Source organism: Thermochaetoides thermophila (assembly GCF_000221225.1).
Source record: "Thermochaetoides thermophila DSM 1495 unplaced genomic scaffold scf7180000011820, whole genome shotgun sequence".
Taxonomy (NCBI): domain Eukaryota; kingdom Fungi; phylum Ascomycota; class Sordariomycetes; order Sordariales; family Chaetomiaceae; genus Thermochaetoides; species Thermochaetoides thermophila.
The window spans coordinates 1177181-1202715 of record NW_006383036.1 but is presented as its reverse complement, the minus strand read 5'-3'; the positions used below and the strand labels follow the sequence as shown (position 1 = coordinate 1202715).

The 25535-nt window shown below is 55.7% G+C and overlaps 6 protein-coding genes across 6 annotated transcripts; 3 read left to right on the top strand and 3 right to left on the bottom strand.

Moving 5' to 3' along the window:
- Positions 1-675: 675 nt before the first annotated feature.
- On the bottom strand, positions 676-7687 carry CTHT_0053350 (uncharacterized protein; the record flags this gene model as incomplete). Its single annotated transcript, XM_006695609.1, has 5 exons — positions 676-1583; positions 1655-4097; positions 4228-4490; positions 5565-5699; positions 6241-7687. The coding sequence occupies 5 exons, from the start codon at positions 7685-7687 to the stop codon at positions 676-678; spliced, it is 5196 nt and encodes a 1731-aa protein (XP_006695672.1).
- Positions 7688-8430: 743 nt separating this feature from the next.
- On the bottom strand, positions 8431-9244 carry CTHT_0053340 (uncharacterized protein; the record flags this gene model as incomplete). Its single annotated transcript, XM_006695608.1, has 4 exons — positions 8431-8739; positions 8819-8896; positions 8958-9034; positions 9136-9244. 4 exons carry the CDS (start codon positions 9242-9244, stop codon positions 8431-8433), a joined length of 573 nt encoding a protein of 190 aa, XP_006695671.1.
- A 2055-nt stretch (positions 9245-11299) lies between these two features.
- On the top strand, positions 11300-12809 carry CTHT_0053330 (dehydrogenase-like protein; the record flags this gene model as incomplete). Its single annotated transcript, XM_006695607.1, has 3 exons — positions 11300-11528; positions 11600-12088; positions 12160-12809. 3 exons carry the CDS (start codon positions 11300-11302, stop codon positions 12807-12809), a joined length of 1368 nt encoding a protein of 455 aa, XP_006695670.1.
- Positions 12810-13640: 831 nt separating this feature from the next.
- Positions 13641-14450, bottom strand: CTHT_0053320 (uncharacterized protein; the record flags this gene model as incomplete). The annotated part of the gene is made up of 1 exon (XM_006695606.1): positions 13641-14450. One exon carries the CDS (start codon positions 14448-14450, stop codon positions 13641-13643), a length of 810 nt encoding a protein of 269 aa, XP_006695669.1.
- Positions 14451-14796: 346 nt separating this feature from the next.
- On the top strand, positions 14797-18286 carry CTHT_0053310 (putative GTP-binding protein; the record flags this gene model as incomplete). Its single annotated transcript, XM_006695605.1, has 7 exons — positions 14797-15002; positions 15281-15563; positions 15657-15728; positions 15802-16287; positions 16559-17103; positions 18032-18092; positions 18155-18286. 7 exons carry the CDS (start codon positions 14797-14799, stop codon positions 18284-18286), a joined length of 1785 nt encoding a protein of 594 aa, XP_006695668.1.
- A 91-nt stretch (positions 18287-18377) lies between these two features.
- On the top strand, positions 18378-23550 carry CTHT_0053300 (putative UPF0507 protein; the record flags this gene model as incomplete). Its single annotated transcript, XM_006695604.1, has 4 exons — positions 18378-18759; positions 18824-21907; positions 21967-22759; positions 23469-23550. The coding sequence occupies 4 exons, from the start codon at positions 18378-18380 to the stop codon at positions 23548-23550; spliced, it is 4341 nt and encodes a 1446-aa protein (XP_006695667.1).
- Between the last annotated feature and the right edge of the window lie 1985 nt (positions 23551-25535).

The following is a 25535-nucleotide window of genomic DNA, read 5'->3' as shown; positions in this document are numbered from 1 at the left end:
ACACATCGCAAGTACCGTGTATAGATATGGGATAAATCCGATTAAGAATCCCATTCCCTTCCTTCCCTTCCGGACGATCCCACTCAGATCTGCTGCTCCTGAGCCGTGCGTGCCTAGATGAGATGCCAATCGGCTGTGACGCAACAGAACTCACGAGACCAGCTCGGCGCTTCGGCTGTGTAACCGATTGACTGATGATCGAAACAAACGGTTTCATCTACCGCTTGCAGCAACCGATCTGCTTGGTTGCTTGGTTGCTTGCTTGGTTGATTGCTTGCTGCGTGGCCGATCTGTGGTTGATCTGTGGGCAGACAGTGGTACGATGATGTGCTGGAGCGCTTGAAGTGTTCAGTGTCTTGCGTTGGTAGCAATCTTCTTGTTGGATTCCTTTTTTTTTAAAAAAAAAAAGGACACTAACCCACATCAAACCATCCACACTCCGTAGTAACACCCATAGTAATAGAAAAAAAACCTTTTTTTTTCTTTCAGCCGCCCAATGTTAAGCGGTATCAACCAACCTACTGTCATGCCATACCATAGAACACAGACTCTCCCTATGTTGCCTACCGATATGTTTCATTCAGTGCATCGAATCCCAAACCTAACAAAAATCCAACTCATATAAGTGTCTAAGTAGTAGCCACCCATCCATACTCCAAGTCCCAACCCAATCCCTCATCTCCTCCTCCGACTCCTCCTCCTGCTCCCCTCCAACCTCGCCCTCCCGTTCACCAACCCCGCCGCAGGCAAAAATACCACCAAATTCTCACCATCCTCCCTATCAAATTGAAAATGTGGACGCTCGAGCAATTGTGGATGCAAATGTACTTGTGGCTGCCCGATCTCATGCCCCCCTCCTAACTCCCTCCCCCTTCCCTGTCCAGGAGGATCAAACGCATTCACTTCCTGCTGCCACTGCATCTCAAGCCATCTTTGTTCTTGTTCCTGTTGCTGCTGCTGCTGCCATAGGTTCTGCTGTGGTACCTGCACCGGTTCTGGTTCAGGGGGAACAGGAGCAGGAGGCATATGTACGTCGAAGGGGAACCTAGGCGCAATGCCGATTATCCTCGCGGGGGGCTGACCCTGTGTCTGTGCTGGGGCCGGGGCCCCTCCTCCGACGGTGTTACGCCGAGCCGGGGCAGCTGGACCAGGGACTGGGGGGCCCGGATTCCCATCCGGCCGAACGCGAGACCGCGCCCGCGTCGTGGGTCGCAGCCGCGGAGGCTGGAACTGCCCGTCGCCGAAGCGGATTGCGCCGTTCTCTAGGACATGACCCGGGAGAGGGGCAGGCCCAGGTCCGCCCGGGGGGGAGAAGAAGGGAGGTCTGGCTTGTCGTGGTGGCGGGGGAGGGAAAAAGGGGTCTTCGTCGTCGTGATCGTCGTTGTCGCCGCCGCCGCCGCCCAGGAGACCAGGGGGACGAAAGCGGTTGAGAATGAACGGGAGAAAGGGGCTCGGAGCGCGGTCTAAGGGGACTGGTTCGAAGTGCGGGCAGTTGGGGAAGTGAGTTGTGCGGGCGATCTGGCCGGGTAGTGTTGGAGGGTAGAGAGCGCCGCATTGGTAGCAAAATTCTTGGCCGCAGACGCCTGGGGAAGTCAGTATACTGCTGCTGACGGATATCTCGAAAGGGTGTTGAGGAAAAAGAGCGAGAACTCACAAGTCATGTGATCACATCCAATCTCCTTATAAATCCTCTTCTTACACCGCGGACAACTGCGGCCCTCTGCCTCACTATCGTCCCTCCTGCGACCATGCGTCCTCCGATCAAACTCCTCGCACGTCTGCCCCTCGTGCCAGGGCATTCGGTGCGTGAGACAGTACCTCCTCTGACAGCCCCCGCACTGGAACTCAGGACACCACTCCGCCTCGGGGTAGTGCAGCTGGCCAGACTGACAATCCGGGTTCAGACACCACACAAACTCATCCAGCTGGCCTAACGTCGTGCGCAGAACGAGATAGTCATACCGCTGGAACACGTCTTCCGTCATGTGCTTGCGCGCGTCAGTATAGCTAAGCACCTGGTTGCAACCAGTGATGGGGCATCGCGGTGGGGAGGAACCCCAGCGATCGCTGCGGGCGCGCAGCCAACCCTGGAGACAGTCGCGGCAGATGCGATGGCGGTCCTCGATAGTATTATCAAGGATATCAATCTCTTCGTGGCGGCATGTCGACGTGATCTTGCCCAAGAGGAACTCATCATTCGTCTTCTCTTCCAAACAAGTCCCGCACGTGGCAGTCGAGCCAATCAACCACTCCTCCTCGCGCTCAAACGCCCGCTCAATATTCCCCGGCAGCACAACCTCATACATCTTCGCCCACTGCACCTGGACATCATCTCTCAGCCTCTGCCCGTCCATCTCCAACATCACTTCCCACTCCTCCCTCGGCAGTCGGGAATTCAGATACCCTCCCTTCGCCGCCCCCTCCAAGATCTTCATCTTCACATACCTTCCCAACCTGCCCACACTCATCCCCGCATCAATCTTCCCCCTGGCCGGGTGAAACACATACTTCCTCGCCTGATTCCCTCTCTTAAGGAGGATGTACCTCCCAGGCGGGAGCACATCGACACCGATCCATCTCCCCTTCCACCCCTCCCGGATCTTCTTCACCTCCCATCCATTCCCCTGCAACGCGCCCTGCCGCATGCCATCTACCGCGACCAACATTACCCTGTTACTATCCAACACCCCGAGCAGATCCCCAAGAACCTGCCTCAATCTCCCAACCGTCGCGCCAGACTCGATTTCCTGCCTTAGCGTCCTTTCCATCGCCGAATCTAACCTCTCCCCCTTGCGGTCCCCCTCCCACCAAGTGAACTTGAACGCCCAATGTCGCGTATCTTGCCTTGTCCCCTTCACCGTGCGGTACCACACCGTCATGTGCCCTCCTCCCAGGGCATTGTTTACCCCCTGGCGGTTCTGGGGTGCCCTCTCGTCAGCTGGTATCGGCTTTCCCTTTATGTTGTAGAATGTGAACACCGCTTCGGGAGAGAGGAAGTAGTGCGTCTGCAGGGTGAGGGTGAGGGATGTATGGAGCGGCACGCCGGGTGGGATGGGGAAGGTTAGCTGGCGGTAGCGGGGGTCGAGGGGCTGGAGATGGATTGTTACGGGGGGTGTGGTAGGTCTGGTTGGCTCTCGCAGTGTTGGAGGATTTGGTGGCCGAGAGGGTTCACCCTGCCCTTGGCTGGGTCGAGACGTCGTCGCTGGCGCGCTTCGGACTTCTTCTTGCCGTCCTTGCCTTTGCTGTTGTTGAGGACGGGAAGGCCCGCCGTTTGCTTGTCGAGATGGTGCTGGTGGCTGTTGTGTTTGTTGCTGTGTTTGCTGATGCTGTCGTTGTTCTCGTGGTGGTTCAGATGCTAGACCCTCTGCTGTCGACGTTGTCGGAGTCGCTGTTGTCAAGCTCCTTGGCGTTGTTGCTATTGCTGGTGCCGGTTCCGTCGCTGGCCTGGTGGTCGCCCCGGGCGAGGAGAGATTGTCGCGAGCCGTGGCTGTCTGTGCTTGAGCCGGCATTGGCTGGGCTACCGGTTGATGGGCAAGTGCCGGCTGGGGCATTGTTTGGGCCGCTACTTGAAGAACAGGCTGCGGTGCAGGTTCAGGATCTGCCTGTCGCACCCGCCGATGAGCTGTCTGGACCAGCTGGCTGTGTGCTTCAGCTCTGGATGGTCTAGATGATGCTCTTGGTCGGGATATCGTCGGCTGTGGTTGAGGTTCGGGTTCAGGTTGGCGTCGAGACTGGGACTGCGTCTGGGGCTGCTGCTGCTGCTGCTGCTGCTGCTGCTGCTGCTGTGTCTGTTGCGTGAGGGGCAGTATGAGAGACTGAACGCCGGCGATGATGTTCCCGATGTTCCCGATGTTCCCGATGTTCCCTATACTCCCGGTGTTCTCTCTCTCTCTCTCGTTCTCGGTCTCGATCCTGATCCCGCTCTCGATGCTCCCTGTGCTCGTGATGATCATGATGATGATGGCGGTCATGGTCCTCGCGATCACGATCACGGTCACGGTCACGGTCACGGTCGTGCTGGTGTCGACGTCGTCGATGACGATGCCGATGGTGTCGATCTCGATGCCGTTCCTCATCACGATCCCGTTCACGGCCGTCTCTATCCCTGTTCCTATCCCTCGCCCTCTCCCTATCCCCTTCCCTTTCTCCTTCCCTGTCCCGTTGCCTTTGCTGCTGCTCCCGAGTCTCTTCTCTATTTCTCCTCCCAGGCCATCTCAGAACAGACACCCAAGTTGTAACAACAACTGGTTCTTCCTCTGCTTCCTCTTCCTCGTCCTCCTCTTCCTCCTCGTCGCTCTGCTCCCGACTGTCTCTCTCCTCTTCCTGTCTCTCCCTCCCAGTCCCCAAGGATGTTGGATCTTGTTGCTCGCCGACGCCGGCCCCGCCGATGCTGCTGTTCCGGCGGGACCGCGTGAAGCGGGCGGACATCCTGGTGCGGAGGGCACTCTGGTCGTTGCCCAGTTTGGTGGCGGTATTGGCGGGTGCTCCAGCTATATTCGGGTTAAAGGTTCTGGTTAGGAAGGCCGATTATCGGTAGATCGTGGTATTTCCCAGTCAGTGATGTTGGTTGAAGTGGTGAGGCAGCCTGAGTCAGGTAGAGAGGATTGCGAGGGGTGAAGATTACAATGATAAGTTTGTCCAGTTATCCCATTTGATGGTAAATCAGAATTGCGAGATGCTTGGCTTTGCCCTGAAGTGAATATATACTCGCTTTCAAAGCCCCATACCCCAGATGCAAACTGCATAGATACAAAACAAAGCGAGTAAGTGACTCGTCTCAGCAGGAAAAAAAAGAGCTGCAATCCGTAACAGCAGTAGCAAAAACGTGGCACGGGCTGTAGTCCCCGCCAGTCAGTAGCTCAGACAGTTAGCCGGCCCGCCGGGCAAAGAGCTGAGCTGCAACGAGTCTCATGAGCTACTCGTTCATATTTGAGTTGTGAAAGGGGAGAGATGTGGTTATGGTCAGGTGGTGTTTTTTGGGTGCCTTGGACTCGGAATGGACAAGGGTCTGAGATGGAGGAACAATGAGGCTCTGAGAGAGTTGAGCTTTGGAAGGCAGAAAAAAAAACCATGTACGTATTTCCGAGGTAAGATCGGGAAGCGCAGAAGCATCCCCTCTTTTACAGTGGCTATAGCCGATTGATGTGAGGCCCGTTCAGGTTAGAGAAACATCGCCCAATTCAGCGGTGTGTGTGTGCAAACGGAAATCTGCCAGTTAGAGACTCCCTCCCTCTTCCACCCCCCCTTTTTTTTCTTCTTTATTATTAATATTCTCCAAGACACACATGTTTGAATGTAGAGTTGGAATCAGCATTCCCAATCCCCTCTAGCAAAGATATTCACCAACTTGAACTAGTGAAAAGATTATCAGAACGGTGAAGCACGAGGCCATACCATACAACTCGAACCATGGGTGCCCGACAGCCCCATCCACACTTCTCTCCCACACACTCTCTAAAATTCCCAGCTATGCTCGAGCTCGCCATTCATTCTGTTACTGGACTTTGAATGGGGCCTGCCATCTTCTCGTGATTGGCCGTATTGTACCTTAAACGGCCACTTACGTGTACGTATCCCGTGCATCGCGGGCCGTGGCCGACGCTTCTCGCTCTGCTCCTTAGGCCATGAGGCGTAACGAGGTGATTGGTTACCCTGGTGACCTGCAGAGCGGAGAAAGGGATCGAAAAGCTCAGTGGTTGCTGGGCATGATGGGCAAGGGCGATGCTGGTTTACACAGAAGCAGTGAAGGAAAACCCGTAGAAGAAAACAACACTTGGAGCCTGCACGATGAAATGTGGAGAGCTGAAGAGCAGGCCAAACTCCCTAACCCAACTTTTTTAACCCCAACCCTAAGCTTCTATCCCACCCCTTACCTTCCTCCTTAACTTGACTAGATCTCAACAAACATTACTCCCATCCTCTACATTCCCAAAGCTATAATCAGAGGAAAAAAAAAAACAAAGGAACTTACCTACCACCTACCTCAAGAACCTGCCTTGGATGATTTGTATCTCTCCCAGCCATCCGACCCCTCTGTCTCTAACCTCGACCCCTAACCCCCAACCCTAACCCATCATTGAAACGGCGCCCCCACCTCCTCCCCCTCAACATCAACCAACACCACCTTCCCTCCCGGCCTCACACAACGCCTCAGCATAGCCCACCAATCCACCTCCCCCTGCTCATTAACATAAGAGCAGCGTCGTCCATCCCACTTAGCAGCCCTCGTCCTAAGCTCACCCTCCGGCTCGGGCCCGGGATATCGGTTCCAGCTCCTCAACCCCGCAATCACCAAGAGCTTTAACCCGCGGTACCAAAGATCGCGAAGCTTGGAGCAGACGGCTCGCTCGGTTAAGAAAGCTTTCGGTCGTCGCAGACGAGGATTCTGGGACGCCGCCGCAGTAGGAGGGTACGAGAGACCCCTGAGATCAAGGCACAGCGTCTCCAGGTTTGGAAGCTTGGAATAGTCGATGATAAAGGGGAGTCTTTTCTCGTCGAGATGGGCTTGCTGGAGAATCTGTATGTCGCTGTCGCTCAGGGAGGGGTACACCCAAGCTTCGTGGTTGTGGTCGGAGGAGGGAGGGTTAAGAAAGTTCGGTTGCGTAGCGTCGAATTCGTTGGTCGGAGAGGACTGCGAAACAGCAGCAGACTGCTGAAGATACGTCTTCAGCTGCCCCAGCCGGCGGGAGTACACCTCCGCAGTGTCCAACGCCGTAACGCTCGGAGTCGTGTTGACGACGAGATGCCGGATCAACTGAAAGACATACGTGTAAATCGGTTCCTGTTCCCCTTCCTCAACCACCGTCATCGGCAATCTCTCCTTCTCAAGTCCGTCATCCGCCCAAACCCTCCTCCCTCTCCAGACCACGCCCTCAGCCCAATCTTCGTCCTCCTCATCCTCCCTCACCTCATCAACCGTAACATAATCAAGCCTAAACGGCAACAGTCCCATTACCTCCTCACTCCTCAACCGCACCATTCTCTCCAACACCAATCTCCTCTCAGTCACCCCAGGCCAGTGCACCACCTCGGGACGGAACAACGGGCCGCGCGGAATCTCTTGCCCAACAACAAAGACCGCGTTCGACGCCCACCGACGAACCATCTCGCGTTGGTAAAACTTGTCCAGGGCACACATCCACCGATCCGGAGTGCGGTAACCCAGACCAGTAGTCGCAGCAGCAGTAGGCTTCTTCTGTTCAGACCTCTTCCCAACTCTACCATCAATCACCCCCTTCTCAAGCACACTCCTCCTCCCAGAAGAAGGCCCCTTACTAGTCCCCCCCAAAGAGGGACGAGGCGCCCCCCTAGCAACCCTACACCCCGGATCCCCCACGCCCCCCACCAACACCCAACCCCCACCCTCCTCCGAACAAAAACACCTCCCTCCAAACCTCGTCTCCACTGTCCCCTCATCCAGCACCACACTTTCCTCCTCCAGCTCATCATCACGCCCATCTGCCCGATCAACAAACAGCCACTTATGATTCTGCAACGGCGCCGTGTACACATCAATGCGTACCGAGCGCAGGAGGACGTCCAGCGCAGGGGTCTTGCGCGGACAGAGCTTCCACTCGGGACATAGCAGGGATAAGGCGCAGCGAGGGGGCTCGGAGTAGTATTTTTCGAGGATAGAAGTGATGATCTCCGGAGGGAGGGTTTGGGTTGGCTTTGGGGGTGTGGACATTGTGACTTTGTGTTGAGTCAAGTTGAGTTGAGGCTGATAATGGCTAAGGCGTAAGGCGTAACAATCAAAATTCGGTCTGAATCGAACGTCGACTCGAGTAGACAAGTTGCAGAACCCACCTCATACAAGCCGGTCAGGATCATATTGAGACTGGAAATATGCGAATCAGTTATATGAAGACAAAGGACAGGAATCCAGGTCAAAGGTGGGCACAAGGTCGCTGTGCAATAATGGCATCACAAAGGTATTGTAGGCTGGAGGCTGTGTTATTGTTAGGAAGCCTGTCAAAGGCTGTATCCATAGTGTCAACCACACTGCCTCCACAACACACATAGGTAGTCAGCACACAAGACACGGGGACCGGGACCAAACCTGGAGGAGAATATGTGGGAATATGATACTGTTCTTCTCTACCACCACAACAAACGCCCCCTCCCAAACACGAAGACCCTGACATTATTACATCGCCCGTCCTGCCGCCATCTCATCGTACGACATCATCATCAGTAATCATGACTCCGTCGTCACTGCATTAGCCCCCCCCCCATCGTCCAGCACCTCATACAATAGCGCCGACGCATGGGAAGGAAAAAGAAATCTGGCGAAATGGAAAAAAAAAAAATGTCCAGAGCGATATCGAAGAGTTGGTACACACACACACACACACACACACACACACACACACACGCTAGCCGATCATGGACTGATCGCCAACACTCCCAACCGAATTAGCTACCTCACTGCTAGAGCATGGCAGCAAAGACACCGGCAGCGGCGACAGCAATGCCGTTGCCAAGGAGGAAGGCACCAGTCGGGGCAGCGCCGCCGGCCGAGGTCGAGGAGCTGACAGCGGCCGAAGAAGCCGGACCGGTCGCGGAGGCAGTGGAAGAGGCGCTGCTGGAGCTGCCCGTGCCGTCGCCACTATCGACCTGAGCCTTATTCGGATCCAGGGTGCCGCACTTCTCCTTGATGTTGGTCTTGCAATCATCCTGAGCCTTCGAGCTGCCCGTGTTGGCGGCAATGCAGTCCGTATACGCTTGCTCGCAGATGAACTAGGAAGGGGGGGAAGGGGTTCGTTCGTCAGTCTCTGGTGTCCTCCTGGCTGTGCAACTCTCGAGTGACGCAACTCACCGTGGGCATGGTCTGGATGTAGTATTCGAGGCCGGGGGCCGTGCCGTTGGAGCACGTGCAGTCGTATTCGAGCGTCTCCTGTGTGGCGTCAGCGGCCTGGTCGCGGGGCAAGGCAGCAAGTAGGGAGAGGGCGTCATACCGTGTCGCAATCGTTAGACTTGGGACGGCCACCGCAGAGAGTACGGCACGAGTTGTACTGGGCGTTGCACCACTCGGCTGAGCGACCACAAGTCAGCATCCGCCAGCGCGACCAAATCATCCTCCACTGCCATCCTCATCATCATCATCATCATCATCAACAACCGGAATGTCCGTACCCCTCGTCCTCGGCTCAACGCTCGCAGGGTCAATGGTAAAGTTGCCTCTCGAGGACTGGGCGACCGCGACGCCGAGCGTCGAGAGCGCGACAAGCACGATGGAGCGCATCTTGGCTGGGAGGAGTTGTTATTTGTGGTAGAGCGAGAGGCAAAGAAATGCTCTAAATTAAAACGTATATTTTTTTTTTTGCTGGCTCAGCAAAAAAAAAATGATGTTTGCGAAAAAGCGAAAGAATACGATGGCGCCGGTGTAGCGGGAAGAGAAAGGTAGAAAAACAGATTTGGGGGAGAGAGGGGGGGAGGATGGTGACGCTATCAAAAATGCCGGAAATTGGCAGTCGGTCTGGCCTGGAGCCCCAGAGACCACACAGTCGATCGGTCGAATTGGTCAGTCGCACTTTTGCACCGCGAAAAGGTGGAAAGTGAGGACTTGATTAAACCCCAGCCGTTTCGCGGCTTTCCGGACAGGTTCCTTGCTCGAAAACAGGAAGGCGAGGGTCTGAGAGGACCTGCCGGAACCTGCCAAGGCCAGTGAGGGTCGCTCGCGGAACCCCAGAACAGCTGGGACCCGACGGCATTGTGGATCCTGATACGTCCCTATAGAGTGCTCTCATTGGCTAATTGCGTTCCTGCGTTGCTAGGTCTTGGTTTCCGCGCAACTCCGTCGGCCTCTCGAGCGGTCTGTCACTAGCTGGGAGCGGCGCCTGACCACCGCTGAAGTCACTCTGGATGGGTGGGTGGACAAAGGTGCGGGTATGCAGGTTCAGCACAGCGATGTGTACACTACGTATCCATCCATCAAGCAATACGGGCCGGGAAGGTTGATGATTTTCTTCGTATCTTTACAATTTCTACTCCCCAATAGCTCCCGACGCGGCACATGACATTCAGTTCATCTCTTCTGGAAACCCAAATTTTGGACGATCGAAATTGATCTCCGCTGGTCGATGTCTGCTCCACCTTAAAAAAAGAACTCATGGAGACAACATGTACGATAGAATGGGACTTTTTTTTTTTTTTGAACTCGGACGCGGCTTGACCGTGGCGCAAATTGCAAGGGGTCGGGCCACGGCACGGTTTCAATCATGCACCATGCGCTATCCGTTCTCTCTGTTGTCGACGGTGGCATCATACAGTAGACATATGCTTTACAAGCTTTCCAGAAACAGGGAGGGACCGGGAGCGTCCCTCCATGCCGTTACAGCAGTGAACCCTTTGGGTCCCTCGAGCGTTTCATGATGGTCCCTGTCAGAGAGAGAAGAAACAGACTACCATCATCGCGGAGGGAGATGGTCGCCCTCGACGTCCCACGTGCGATAAGATCTCCTGGCGGCCAAGCTTTTTCTGCAGGACCCGTCACCTGCTCCCTGATTGGTCAATGGCTCGACATTCACGTCACGCTGCGGGAGACGTGGAACGCCATCCGAGGCCAACCAGCCACAGGTCCACCGGCGTCGGCCACACTCTCCACCAGTTGGGTATTTCCGCTGTGTTCGTCGTTCTGGGCATGACGCAGGGCCACAGGAGCGCAGGGATCAGCGACACAGATCTCGTCGACTACTCTTGTGTAGCATTAACATTATGATTGAGTTCAGGACGCACAGAGGGCTTGTAATGCCTTGTATTCTGCACATGCTCTACTATGATGTTGCGTTGTGTGTCTCTCCGCAGAGCCGAGACTGGGACTTTGTGTCTGAGCCTGTGGACGCTGGCTACCGGCACAAACTTTGAACAGCCGAGGGCAGCATGTGCTATGTTTCGTTTTATACTGAGCTGGGAATTTATGAGACTAAGGAGGCTGTAGTTGAGGGCAATCTTGGACGTGAATTCACGTAGTAAACATGAGAGACATCACGAGAATCCTTCCTTCGCGGGCGAACTCTCCGAGTGCGTTCAAGCTCGGGATACCACGTTAGTTGTGGCTGAGAAAAATGCAAAATGCGGCTTGTATTGTTGCTTAAGAAGCCTGTCTCTCATCCATCTTCCTCGTCCCATCGTCCTCGACCCTTCAACGTGGCCAGTGTGTCGGTTCACTGGCCTCATCACAGTCAAGGTCGAAAACGGCTTCCTGCGCAATGACTCTTCCTCCCCCAAAAGTCTGATCGCTCTTGAACAAAAAACAACGACTTCACCCAACTTTCGCACACCTAGCCAACCAAGCAGCATGTGGTGGGCGGTGCCCCTGGCCGTGGCCCTCGCGGCCCTGCTCTACCTCTACAAGATCAACGCGTCCATGCGCTCTGTCCCAGCCGAGATCGCCCAGCTATCTCCTCACCGTTGGGCCAAAGAAGAGATCAGGGAAACCTACGAGCGTCTCAAGAAACAGCCCCTCGGTTTTGACAAGCTCCTGCCGCCCCGCCTCAACAGACGATATGTAGTCGTCGGCGGATCAGGTGAGACCTCTTACCTCACTTTACACCTCACCCCTCACAATAGAGCGCTGTGTATACTGACAAATGCTTAGGCCTCGTCGGAGGTGACATCGTCCTCGCCCTCCTAGCGCGCGGCCAGCCGGCCGAGAGCATCCGCATCGTAGACTTTGCCCCCCCGCAACGGCCTGACATGGCCGCGACGGGATGTGACTATGTCAAGGCCGACATATCAGATCGCTCGTCGGTCGAAGCAGCTTTTGCCAAACCATGGCCAACCTCTGTCGCGACTTTGCCTCTGACCGTCTTCCATACCGCGGCAGTTATCCGGCCCCAGGAGCGCAGCATATTGTTCTATGAGCGCTGCAGCCGGGTGAATCGGGATGGCGCAAAGAACGTGATGGAGGCGGCTCAACAGGCTGGGGCCGACATCTTTGTGGCTACGTCGTCTGCTTCCGTGGCGCTCGTCCCTCCTAATTTCTGGGTCTGGCCGTGGGAGAAGGGGCCGAAGGATTATTTCCAGGTTATCGATGAGAGGGACTGGGGGAAGCCGTTAAGAGAGCATGGGCGTTTCTTCGGGAACTGTAAGACTCTCTCGTACCCCTTATTTTTACCTTCACCTGAAGTCGAGCATGATGATTAACTCCCCAACCAGACGCCTACACCAAAGCTGAAGCCGAACGGCTCATCCTCGCCTCCAACACGCCCGCCTTTCGCACGGGTACCATCCGCCCCGGCAATCCGATCTACGGTCAGCCCTCCGACCCCGTCGTCGGTATCGTCCTCCGCAGCGGTACCAACGTCTCCTGGACACCGCACATCATCCAAAACTTTGTCTGCTCGCGCAACGTCGCCCAGGCCCACCTCGCCTTCGAAGCGGCCCTCGCCCGCAAGGAAATGCCCGCCTGCGCCGGGAAACCCTTCGTCGTCACCGACCACGGCCCGCCCACCGCCTACGGCGATGTCTACCTCGCTGCTATGACGCTGGCAAAAACCCCCACGACGGTCAAACCCGTTCCTCCGATCCTACTCTTTCTGCTTGCGCATATGATCGAGGGCTGGTGTCTGTTGTTAGCCAAGGTTCCCTGGTTGAGCAAGACGCTGGGCTGGAAGGAACCCAGTGGGGATGTGCATTTGCTGCAGCCGTCAGTGTTTAGCGTGTCAAGTCATGCGTTTGTGGATGATCGGGAGGCGAGGAAGAGCGTGGAGGAGGGGGGAATTGGGTATGGGAGTGGGTGTGCGACGATTGAGGGGGTGTGTGAGCAGGTCTTGAGGTGGAATAGGGAGATGGTTGGGGAGGAGTGATGATCAGGACGTCAGTCAAAGAGAGAGAGGAGAGAGAGAGAGAGAGAGAGAGAGAGGAGGAGGAGGGAGGGAGGGGGGGGAGGGGGGGGAATGGATGAGAAATTGGTGATGAAGCGGGATGTGTATGTGTGGGAATGGTGAATATAGTCAAATCAAGATATTCGCGGTGTGTTTACAGCTGCTAGCATCAAGATGATGAGTTTGAGGCATGAGCTGACAAGGCTGAATGGTAACAGCCAGCCTCGTACACTCAGGATATTCTCCCAAGCCCCGAGGACACTCCGAGAGAGTCATGCATATCGGCCGTAAAACCCCCGACATACCTCACAGTCCCTCGGGATGCAGCTCGATAACAGGAAGGTAATACAATACCTTTCGAATTCGAATTCTGGATTGTATGGCAACACAAGATCTAAGCTATGCTCCGGGAGCCATCCCACCCAGGAATATTTTCCGTCCATGCGTCCAGTTCTGTAGCGACTGATATGAATATATCAAATAATCAGAACACAAGAGACACACACACACACACACACACACACACACACACACACATACATACATACATACATACATACATACATACATACATACGCCGTCCCCGAAACAACTGGCCCAAGATTATTTGGCCCTTGTTGTTTTCGCCGAGTGTATGTATGTATGTATGTAGGTAGGTAGGTACCTATACCGTGGTATCGAAAGAACAAATCCAGGATGATCCCTTCCCTCAACTCCAAGACAACGCCGACCCGGCCTGTTTAACTTTTCCCGAAATCACCAATCCAAGACTAGAAGATAGAAGGATGAAACCAGCGAGAGCGACTCTCGTCCTCACAAAGTCGGCGCCCTCTCAGCAGGGGGTAGTGCCCTTCCCTCGGCGTCCCTGACAGCCGGGGCCCTTACCCTGCCACTCCTCTCATCCTCTTCACTCCCTAGCTCAAACTGCTCTGTCGGTCCCGCCGGCTTCTGCCCAACAAGCCTCGGCACCTCATCCGACGACCTCAGCATCTTAGACCGCTCGTCGCCCCCATGCCCGCCGACCCCATACCCATACCCTTCCTCCTCATCTTCATCAACCAGCTCCCCCTCAGCCGTCTCAAAATCCGGCACGGTCACCCACTCCTTAGGCACGACGCATGGAAACCTGACGCCAATACTCGCCGCGCGATTCAGCCACGCCGGTCCCGGGCGACCCGTCAGCTTCTGACAGAGGTACGACGTAAAATGGTTGCAGTTCTTGGTCAACAGGTTATACGACGGCCCCAGAAACTCCTCCGACACTTCCTGGATGATGCGCTCGATCTCGTGCGGCGCTGCGATCGTGAACCCGTGCAGGATTTCGCAGCGGAAGTGGCCGCCGGGCGGCTCCGTCTTGGGGCGCGTCCAGTACACGCCGGTTATGCCCGGGCGGTTGTGCCCCCCGTAGGCGTATTCTTTGCCATTGATGACGACGCCGGAGTGTAGCAGGGATGTGCCGAGGGTCCAGAGGACGGAGGAGAGGCGGCCGGGGGGCAGGAGGTCGTAGACGTTGATGATAATTTCGGTTTTTTGGAGGGAGAGGGTTGAGCGGTGGGTGCGGTGCGAGCGGGAGTGTTTGTGCTTGTGGTGGGATTTTTTGCCAGTGGGAGTTGGATCGGACATATCGGCGGGAGTGATGATGATAACTGGCTAGTACTGTTGGTAAGCGGGAAAAAAAGGGAAAAGAAAAAAAAAGAACAATTGATGCAAGGAGAAGAATGTTCGAAGGTCGATGTTGAAATCGGCCACGCCGAACAAAGAGTTGGGGGAATTGGAGTCGTTCCCGCTCCAGCAACAGATCGATAAAAGCCGGGCTTCCCGAGCCAGATGAGGAGCTCTGCTCCAGAAAGTCAGAGAGAGAGGAGGACTCTCTGACCGTCTTAGCCTCGCAAGGTGAGAGCAGTTGGCGCGGTCAGCGTCAGCTTCGCCACCATCCAACTCTACGAGGGCACCAGGGAATCAATAAACAATGAGGGCACAGCTCAATAGTAAGGTTGGCCAACAACACAAGGACGCAGCGCTGCAATACTCGATACGCATGTTAATTACGACAACGATTGGAACGCCGGCGTTTAGACTAAATTTCACTTGGAGCAGAGTTGGATTCGCTGCAGCGCTGTCGCAACAGCTGGACCCCGAGCTGCAGCCAAGAACACTCGACCCCGCCAGGGCCAAGTGGGTCTGGAACCCTGGCCAGAGCCCCTCTTGAATCAACGTCATTGGCTCGTCTCTACCCCACTTCGTTGCTGGGCTGGGCGAAGGGGGGGAAGCCCCGCGTTCGACCCCCCAAAATTTTCAACTCCCTCATCAACCTCACCAGTTACCCCCAACTGCTTTCGTCCCGTGCCGGACACCTCTCAATCACCACAACGCGGCGCATTTGTTTGCAGCCAATTTCACCTGAAGCGATTACGAGCCCGCCAATTGCGTGGTTGTGGTTGCGAATTTGTCAGTCGTGCTCGTGGCTATCCGACCACGAGCTCACCCTTCACCACCACGGCGTCCTCATCCCTTCGGTCGCTTCTCTTCGCTTCTTCTTCCCCCCTCTTTCGCCCCTTCGCAGCTAGCTCTGCGTTTTGCTCCCGCCATCCCGTGCTTAACTGCACGCTCGTCGTCTACTACAACTTCACTCGCACCTACGCCAAGCGCGCAAAGCCCAAGAAGATGCCTCCCAAGCAGGCCGCGCAAGAGAAGGTCCTCCTGGGCCGCCCCGGCAACAACCTGAAGAGCGGTATTGTGGGTTGCGCGTGATTATGATTGATGGGCTGCTTTTGGCCTCTCCATCGTCGTCGGCCATGCTGACCACGCTCTGCGTCGCGCGATTATTAGGTCGGACTGGCCAACGTCGGCAAGTCGACGCTCTTCCAGGCCATCACCAAGTCTAACCTGGGCAACCCTGCTGTATGCACCGACACCTAGTTGTCAATGGTTGATGAAGGGCCGACGCTGATGTGAAACTCGCGCCTCTCCCTAGAACTTCCCCTATGCTACCATCGACCCCGAGGAGGCCCGCGTCATCGTTCCCGATGACCGCTTCGACTGGCTGTGCGAGAAGTACAACCCCAAGTCGCGCGTGCCGGCCAATCTTACCATCTACGACATTGCCGGTCTGACCCGCGGTGCGTCAACAGGCGCCGGTCTGGGCAATGCCTTCCTGTCGCACATTCGCGCCGTCGATGCCATCTTCGAGGTCGTTCGGTGTTTCGATGATGCCGAGATTATCCACGTCGAGGGCGACGTCGATCCTGTCCGCGATCTCAACATCATCAGCGAGGAGCTGCGGCTCAAGGATATCGAGTTCGTCGAGAAGGCGCTCGAGGCCCAGAAGAAGAAGACGCGCCAGGGCGGCCAGAGCTTGCAGATGAAGAAGTGGAAGGAGGAAGAAGCCACCATGGAGAAGGTCCTGGCCTGGCTCAAGGATGGCAAGGATGTCCGCAAGGGCGACTGGACTCCGAAGGAGGTAGGTCTTGTTTTATTTTTTTTTTTTTCCTTTGTTCTTCTCTACTCATCGCCACCTCGGGCGTCCCCCCGCCCCCGCCCTCCTCTCTCTCTCTCTCTCCCGTCTATGATGATAAAGGGCCCAAGGCCCGAACTTCAAACCCAGCTCGTCGAAACCTCCTGAATTGAGGCTTCATGAGATAAAAACTTGAGTCTGAGCAGACGGAAGCTCACTTTTTTTGCCTTTTCTTGTTAGTTTGCATTTGCTGTGTACACACGCTAATACATCGCAGGTCGAGGCCATAAATCCTCTGTTCCTTCTGACGGCCAAGCCCGTCGTCTTCCTGGTGAACCTGTCTGAGCGGGACTTCATCCGCAAGAAGAACAAGCACCTACCCAAGATCGTTGAATGGGTCAAGGAGCACGCCGAGGGTGACCCCATCATCCCCATCTCGGCGGCCTTCGAGCACAGGTTAGCCAACATGAGCGAGGAGGAGGCCAAGGAAGAGTGCAAGAGAGTCGGTGCCGACTCTGCCCTGCCCAAGGTCATCGTACAGATGCGCAAGGCGCTACACCTGCACAGCTTCTTCACCGTCGGCCCCGACGAGGTGCGGCAGTGGACTATCCGCGCCGGCACCAAGGCCCCGCAGGCCGCTGGCGTTATCCACAGCGACTTTGAGAAGACCTTCATCCAGGCTATCGTGTACAACTACACGACGCTTAAGGAGCTGGGTGATGAGTCGGAGGTGCGGGCTAAGGGCAAGATGATGACCAAGGGCAAGGACTATGTGGTTGAAGATGGTGATATCCTGCTGATCAAGGCCGGTGCGGCCAAGTCGTGAGCCGGGAGTATAGTAATAAAATATGAGATCATGATGATGACTGTAACATGAGAGCCAGTATATACCCACTTTGATTGAGTGAGGTGTGAGGTGACTGTGTAGCCAAGGTCTTGATGGAGATGAAGCTGAAGCCCAAGTACCCTCCTGCTACAATATGTCATAATGATTGTTTATATTAATGCTACTCATTCTCATCTTATGTGGGCAGATTACATAAGGCTAGAGCTTTCGTTTCTTTTCTTTCTTTTCTTTTTTTGGTCTTTGGACATCACACGTCAAGCAGGGTCTGGTCTTAAGATCTGAGCTGTCACATCTTTCCGTAATTTATGCAGCCTAGCTTCCAGATAGGTGTTTTGATAACATCAAATACCTACCTAGGTATCCATACCATGTTTGATCGATAGCTCTGGTTCCAATAGCAAAAGGTTAGTTTCCCTACTGCAAAAGTCTTCGAGATCAACTGGGCCCAGAAGACAACGTCCATGGTCAATGATGTCCTTCGGCAGTTATACAGTATTAGTACAGTGCGCACACCCTTACCTGCGGCCCCACTAGCCCGCCAGCACCCCTGTTAGCGCGACGCTTCCCGCTCGAGTTCCGGGAAGCATCTTGCATCCTAAGAAACCCAAGAAACCAAGAAACGGGCAGCTCGATCGTTCAGTCCAACGTTTCACGACCAGACCGAACCGCTTGCAGGACGTGCGCGCAGTTGACTTCCCAGCCACCGACCGCACCGCATCCGCATAATTTGCCAGGACATAGGATACGAATATCGAAACAGATCAGATTAGATCGTCAGCGAGACCTCAGCGAAGCGAAGCGACCACGTCCCCTCATCCGTCTTGTCAGCAGCCAGAGTCGCCGACAGGCAGCAAGCTTGACGAGACCAGGTTTTCAAGAACCTGAGGCCAGCTGAAATTTTAGGATCGGCGGATTGCGTCACCTGCGTCCCGCTAACCAGCACACCGTCCTTCCTGGAGCTTGGGTGAATGAAGGAGAGCGTACGGCGGCAGCGTCAACACTGACAAACAGCTTGCAAGACCCCAGGCCACAGCATCCAAGAAGCCTAGCCGCTGCATGGTCGACACGCCGCCCACAAGTCTCTTCTCGACCGCTGAACTGCCCAATGGTGGTGGCTGCGACGATCGCCCGTTCACCAGCACCAGCGCCAACCTCTAGCCGCTTTATTCCCAGGAACCACCGAAGCAGAACCCGATAAACATCCCAAAACCAGTATTGGCCCCTTATTGCCGCGAGAGTAGTCGAATGAATGCAACCCCTAAACCCCTTCCTCAGTGCCTTCTCCAAGAGCTCTGCCCTCCTCGCCCAGTGCCAGCCGCCCCAGCACCACGTCTTGCTGGTACCGACCGCCGATGTCCTGCTCAACAGTCGCGACCCGGATTCGGGAGCGCCGCTTGTGGCCTCCATAGTTGAGAATGATTTTTTGGCGAGTCATATATTGAGGATAGTGCCGCCGAAGGGTGGTGGGCAGCAGCAGGCCGGCGGAGGGGGAGGGGGAAAGGATGATGCTGCGGCTGCGCAGGGGGGACAGCAGCAGAATTTGCGCGAGATGAGAGGGAAACCGAGACTGTATGCCACGATTAATGGGAGGAGTTTGGTGATCAAGGATAGTACGGTGTTTACGAATAAGGGTACGACTCCTTGCGTATATGCTGCTTACATGTTTGACTACAGAGAGGCTGATTGCTGCGACAGGCTTCAAAAACCTCGCCCAAGCAACCCTCCTCCACGACGTCATCTGGTACCCCGACACGCTCGATCCGCGCCCCTTCCTGGTCTACTACATCTCGCGCCCGCTCGTAGGAACATGGGTCGAAGTCAAAATCCCCCCGGCCATACTACCCCCTCCTTCTTCCAAGGGCATTGCAGAACCTGCCCGGCTCCCGGCCAAACCACCCGGCAACCGCCAGCAGAGCAACCCTCCTAAGAAAAAAGACGTCAAAAGCTTCCACGAGCTCCTCAACCACTTCCCTGCCATCGCCAAACAGATGCAGTCCGGCCTCGAAAAGCTCTTCCGCGAATTCACCCTCGTCTTCGAGCGTCCCTTACCCCCGCCCCCCTCAGCACCCGAAATCCCGGACCCCGAACCCGACGGACCGATTTCGAGGGCAGTAAAGCGCGCGAGGTCCCTCAGCGACGCCCGATATGATCCGTCTAAGGCGGCAGCCGTTTCTCCCTCGAGTGATCTAGATGATCCTCCTATTCCAATTCCAGATAAACCGCCAGAAGATGATGAAACCGTGATGCGCACGGCCTTGGAGACGGCCGTCATGGCGGCGATTGACCTATTCCAGAGCGTCGACCGCAACCAGCTTGCTCATCTGGGGCAGACGACGGATCTGACGGGTCCCGTGGTGGAAAGGCTTATCGAGAGGTACATCGCGGAGAATGTGCACCATTTCCTGTTCCCGCGCCTAGCGGCGCTTCGGAGACAGGAGGATCTGGAGCTAGAGGCGAAGATCAGGCAGATGGATCACATTGATATTGCGCAGCTCGGGGTGGTGATTGAGGGGGGCAGTCGGGCGAAGAGGGCGGCAGTTTCTAGGCTGCAGAGGGCAGTCGAGGAGTTTAGACGCCTGCCCAACGCCAGCTGTCCGCAGGAGATGATGGAGATTTTGCTGGCGACGGTGAAGGCGGCTACACAACTCACGGATGTCCCGCCGCAACCGCCGTCGGATGTCCAACAGGGACCGACGTCGTCGGAAAAGCCGGTCATGACGATAAACGCGGACACATTAGTGTCGTTGCTGCTCTACATCGTCATCAAAGCGCAGGTGAAGCACCTACAGGCGCGCCTAGCCTACATCCGCAACTTCATCTTCATCGATGATATCGAGAGCGGCGAGATGGGGTATGCGCTCAGCACGTTCGAGGCCGTGCTCTCGTATCTGGATCGGGAATCGGGGGGGCTGAGAAGGGCGAGCCGGAGGAATAAGGCGCTCTGGGATGCCACGGCAAGGGGAGATCTCAAAGAGTTGAGGAGGATTATGGAGCCGAATGATGATGTGGTGGATGATGGGGATGGGGATGAGGACAAGGGGTGGGGGTCAGAGTCAACTGAGGTGAATAGGTCGTCGGCGAGTTTGACACTGTCGGAGAGGTTTAGCCTGGGATCAGGGCTGGGGCATGTGTTTCCTTTTGTGGAGAATGGAATGACGGAGGAGTCGGGGGGTGATGGGGATGGCGAGACTCAACAACAACAACAACAACAACAACAACAACAGCAGCAGCAGCAGCAGCAGCAGCAGCAGCAGCCGATGAAAAGGCCCAAAAAAGTGGTCATGGATACTAGGAGTATGTCCAGCGGGTCGGAAATCTCGTTCCGGTCCATGCCGCTGAGTGTTGGGACGTTTAGTGGGATGGAGGGGGACACGTCAATTGAGCGGCTGTCGCAGACGCACGATGCGTTTGGCGAGTCGGTGCCGATGATGGCGATACAGAATCGTCAGCCGGAGGCGCTGAGGTATCTACTCTCGCTGAGCCAGTACTACTCCGCGGAAGCGATCCTCGAGGACCGAAACAACGAGGGCACGACGCTCTTCAGTGCGGCGGTGCAGCTTGGCGACGAGACGATTGTCGAGACCATCCTGGACTTCTTGCTAGCGCGCGTCGACGACGACAAACTCCGCGAGTACTTCGCCATCCAGGACACCTGGGGCCGCAGCGCCGCGCACTACCTGTTCCACGCGCCCTTCCTGATCCGCCGCATCGGGCACATGCTTCCGTGGCGGCAGAAGGATCGCAATGGGCAAACGCCGCTGTTTGCGTTGTGTCGCTCGTATGATCATCCCAACTATAGTACTATGGTGGAGGAGGCGCTCGAGGCGGCGACAAAGACGCAGGGCGATGGACAACCGCTGCATCTGGATCATCATGTCGATATCAAGGGAAATACGCTGCTGCATATTATTAACGATGCGGCGTTGGCGGCTAGGATCCTGCAGCAGTGTGATGTGGATGTCAATGCCGTCAACGAGAAGAAGTTTACGGCGCTGATGCTGGCGGCCAAGTACGGTCGGTTTGATATGGTTCGGGTACTCTTCAGCGATCCCCGCGTTGACACCGCTGCGCGCGAACTGCGCGGCCTGACGGCCGTTGAACTGGCTAAGGATGATGACCTCCGCAACAAGATGGACGATCTGACGCTGTTCATGCTCACGCCGCCGCCGATTCCGCCGCCCACGGCGGCCATGGCTACGGCTGGAGATAAGAGGACGGCTGACGAGCTTGCGAGTCGGACGACGGGCGTGGTGAGGGCTTTTTTCGTGGAGGATGCGACGGTCAGGTTTGTGGTCAAGTCGGGCGCCCCGCTGGATAGTAATTCCTACGCGGTGACGACGTGCAGAAGGTCGTTGGGGGATTTTGAGCATTTAGCTAGGCTGCTGCAGATGGAGAACCCTGCGTCATGGATCCCGTCGCTGGCGGACCTCAGATCGCCGGTGCAGATCCCCAGTCGCCCGAGCAGGGCGGTGCTGAGGGATTTGCAGGTGAGGATGGATTGGTTTCTGAGGGTTCTCCTGGCGCATCCGACGTTTGCGACGCACGAGATGCTGTGGGAGTTTTTCCTCGTTCCGGATCTTCAGCTCGATATGATGGCTGAGAGGTCCAGGCTGAAGTACGAGGCGTTGATGGAGAAGGTGCACGAAGAGCTTGAGCCGGTCGAGGATTTGAGGGAAGTTGAGCAGTTTGTCGATCATGCGAGAGATATGGTCAGGAGTGTCCAGTTTGGGACCAGGAGTGTGGCGAGACGCGCGAATGCGGTTGTTAATGCTGCCAGTGGTATGTTTACTCCTGAAGCTCCTATTCACACGGTCTAACTAACCTCGATCAACGTCCAGACCTCCACGAGTCCGCCGCCCTCCTCTCCCAATCCCTCTCAACTCTTCCCTTCCTTCCCTCCTCGCACGCCGCCGCCTTCGCAACCTACGTCCGCACCCTCTGCCCTTCGCAATCTTCCCCGTACCAAACCTTCTTTTCCTCCTTTCTCGCCCTCCACGCCAACATCGAAGCCATCCTCAAAGCCCTTGCCCGGCCGCCGCAGACAATCGCCCGCATCGCGGCTATTAGACGTGATGCCGAGCGCGCCTCGGCGAGATCCTCTACTGCGTCGCTCATCGCCGGCGGGGGCTCCTCCTCCCCAACTCCATCCACCGGTGAAGGAAGCAGATCCCGCTGGCCTTCTCTCGTAACCTCCTTATTCGATGGCGTCTCCCTCACCGCGGTAGCCGGCACCTCCTCCTCTTCTTCCCCGTCAAGCCCTAACCCCAATAGCAACGACCCTAACCTCGGACCAACAACGAGGCAATCTCGCGCCGCCGCGCGCGCAGCCCGCTCCCTGAACGAAGCGGAACGCTTAGCCCGCGAGCTGCGGTATGCGCAGCAGACTGTGGCGGGCGAACTGGCTGGGTGGAGGGAGATGCATGAGCGCATGGGGAGGAGAGCGATCAGGGAGTTGGCGAGGGGGGTGTTGAGAGAGGAGAGGGAACGGCTGAGGGGGCTGGAGAGGGCGTTGAGGGCGGTTAGGGAAGGTCTGGTTTTTCCGGGTATAGGAGGGAGAGAAGGGGAATTTGGGATGGAGGGGGTTGGGGTTGGGGTTGGGGTTGGGATGGATGGGGGGGAGGGTGCCGGTTGGTGAGTGAGGGCACGCGTCCGACGAAAGCCGGACGCGTACGTCCCGGTCGGCTGAGACGTCGCTCGGCACTGCCGTCCCGTCGTCGGTTGGACAAGACAGACGGCTTGGTATCTCATCGATTTCTTGTGGTTCGGTGGCGGGGTAAGAAGTCCCATGAGCACTGGCACAACCACTTCATGCATACAACAACATGACCTCAGGCTACCCGCCAATCAGACACCTCGAATGTACATAATGCCTTTGAAGTTGTCACATTGGATGATGACTCTCGTTTGGTTGCTGGCTCGGGAGCTTTTGGAAGGAAAGGGATAACGGGTTCTCTATGATGTAGGCTTTTGTCTCCTGTATGCATGCATCATGATGGATTGGATGGGTGTACGTTCTACTCTGAGGGGAATTATTCAGCGAACTGAATGATGACAAATCGATGATACCAGAGTTCGTTTCTCTCCCGCAGATTTGGTATTTTAACAAGAATAATAATCATGTTGGTTCTATCACGGGAGCACCTATGGTAGCACCGTAGTAGTATCATACCTTAACTTCAAGATGAGAATCACACTGAACTCTCGCTCAAGACTCTCTGGGACAGGACTACAGGAGGATACAGGGTAGCCTGAGGCTGCTTCGGAGTCTCTGACTGTGTGTAAGTGGGCTTCTAAGAGGATACCATAAGCCCAAGTTCTCCGTTTCCACATTCTACAACAGGCTTGGTGCCAAAACCCCCAGCGCTGAACAACTCACTCTCACAGCCGGCAAGAGATGGGATGGACTGAACCTCGCCTCGTAGTCTGCCCGTTCTAAACAACGACCCATCACATCACATCAAACGACACCACTTACACGTCCCTCAACCTTGTCGGATCTGAAACAGCCCAAGAGAATGAGGCAATTACCTAACTACCATACTATCAAGCTGCCAACACATCTACCGAACCCGAAACCCATCGATCCAAGCCTCATCGGTGATAGTTTAACCCTACCAAAGCCCGAAATCCATGATTGATCATGTCACAATCTACCGGTAGCATATAGTGATGCATGCAGCCCGAGGTGAGTCATCCACCTTTGCATCTACCATCTGCATGCAGCTTTGTATGTATGTAGCTTCCACAAACCTGAAACGAAACATCTGAGCATCGTCAACCAACCAGACAAGACAAAGTTCGAAACATCAGACATGGAAATATCGATCATCCCGACCAGCAGGACGAGGCAGGGCGAGGTGGGGCGGGGCTGGGTTGGGTTAGGTTTGCTCGGGGATATCTTCAGTCTGCCGACTGGATCCGGCTGGCTCATCCAAAAGCAATCATCATGAAAACTTCGGGTTGGTTTGGTTGGTTAGAAGAGTCATTTCAACCCCTCCCCCCCCCCCCCGCCTCTCTCTCTCACACACTCTCTCCGCCTACATTCACCCATCAGGAATCCTTGACGTCTCCCATCGGTGCGGGGAAGTCAGGTTTATCCGATCGGATTGGATGACCAACGCGGGGCTCCTGCAGCGACACGTGTGAGGCGCGTGGGGATTGGCCTGTCGCGTCTGCAGGGGGAGGGAAAGACACGGTCGACGGACAAGACGCGAAAGCACGTTGGACAAGCGCAGGGTGACTCCCGGAGTGAACGATGGGGAGGAGTGTTCCGGGTTCGCGTCGTGGTCGCGGAGGGGTCGTTACGATTATGTAATCAGTCTTGTGTGTGTGACTAATTGCTAGGCTTTGATTACGTAAGTATTTGATTAGATAAGCAGCCCAGGAATGACTTTGCTTGCTGATTAGTAAGCAGGTTCAGGTACCCTAACACACTCAGGTGTTAGTAGGGTCCCCTTCCCTCGCTGACCGAGCTGATCTTTGCCAAGCGCCCGGCTTCCTGCGGCAAACAGGGCCACAGGGAACGGCCCGATGACGACAACATTTACATACGTACATGATAAAAGTCTCTGCGGCCAGCCGAGCCTACTGGAGTCTGATGGAAGAGGCTGTGCACCTTTTAAGCGTACCATCTGGCGCGTGGGATGGTCCAATCGCGGGTGATTGTGGGGGATATAACCCTAAATGAGGATAAGACATTTGTCCAAGAAGAGAGAAGCAACCTGGGGGTTGTGTTTGTTTATATTTAATCGGAGAGAGCTAAAATACGTTGTACGAACTCGAGGCAGATATTAACAGAGCAGCCCTGTCCTCTGTCCTACCTACCTTACCTGGCTTGCCTTGCCTGGCCTGAGCTGATCAGAGCCAGGAAGCTGAGTGTTATGGAAAGGTCTCACTTCCGCATCCAATCCTCGTCCGCAAGCGCCCGCTTGCTCGTTTCCGTACTGAGCAGGGGTTCGGCGGCTAATTCACGTGTACCCCTCCAGACATATTTCTATGCTGGGTAACTTTATGACGATGAAGCGCGCGGGCGCACACAGGTTAGGTAATCCCCCTTGGTCTGTCCCTGAGTTTAATAGGCGCTCGGATGGATCTGGAAGTGGATTATTTCCTGCACTTGTGAGACGGAGATCTTGGGAAGAGGAAGCGGGACTCACTGTAGATCGAGATCCGCGGATGCATGGAGGACAAAAATAGGTTTAAGCTATGCTGGGGTTTTGGTGGCCGCGTGGTTAGGTCCGTTTGGGGAGATTTGATGAAGGAGCTGGGTGAAGTCAGTTGGGAAAGGGTTTATGCGTCTCTGTTATTGAGAAGCTTTGTCCTCAAGGAACTGGATCAAGATGTACCTGGGTGTCAGTTGCTAACACAACTTTTCCGTCCTCGCGAACACGGCACGTCACGACACGTC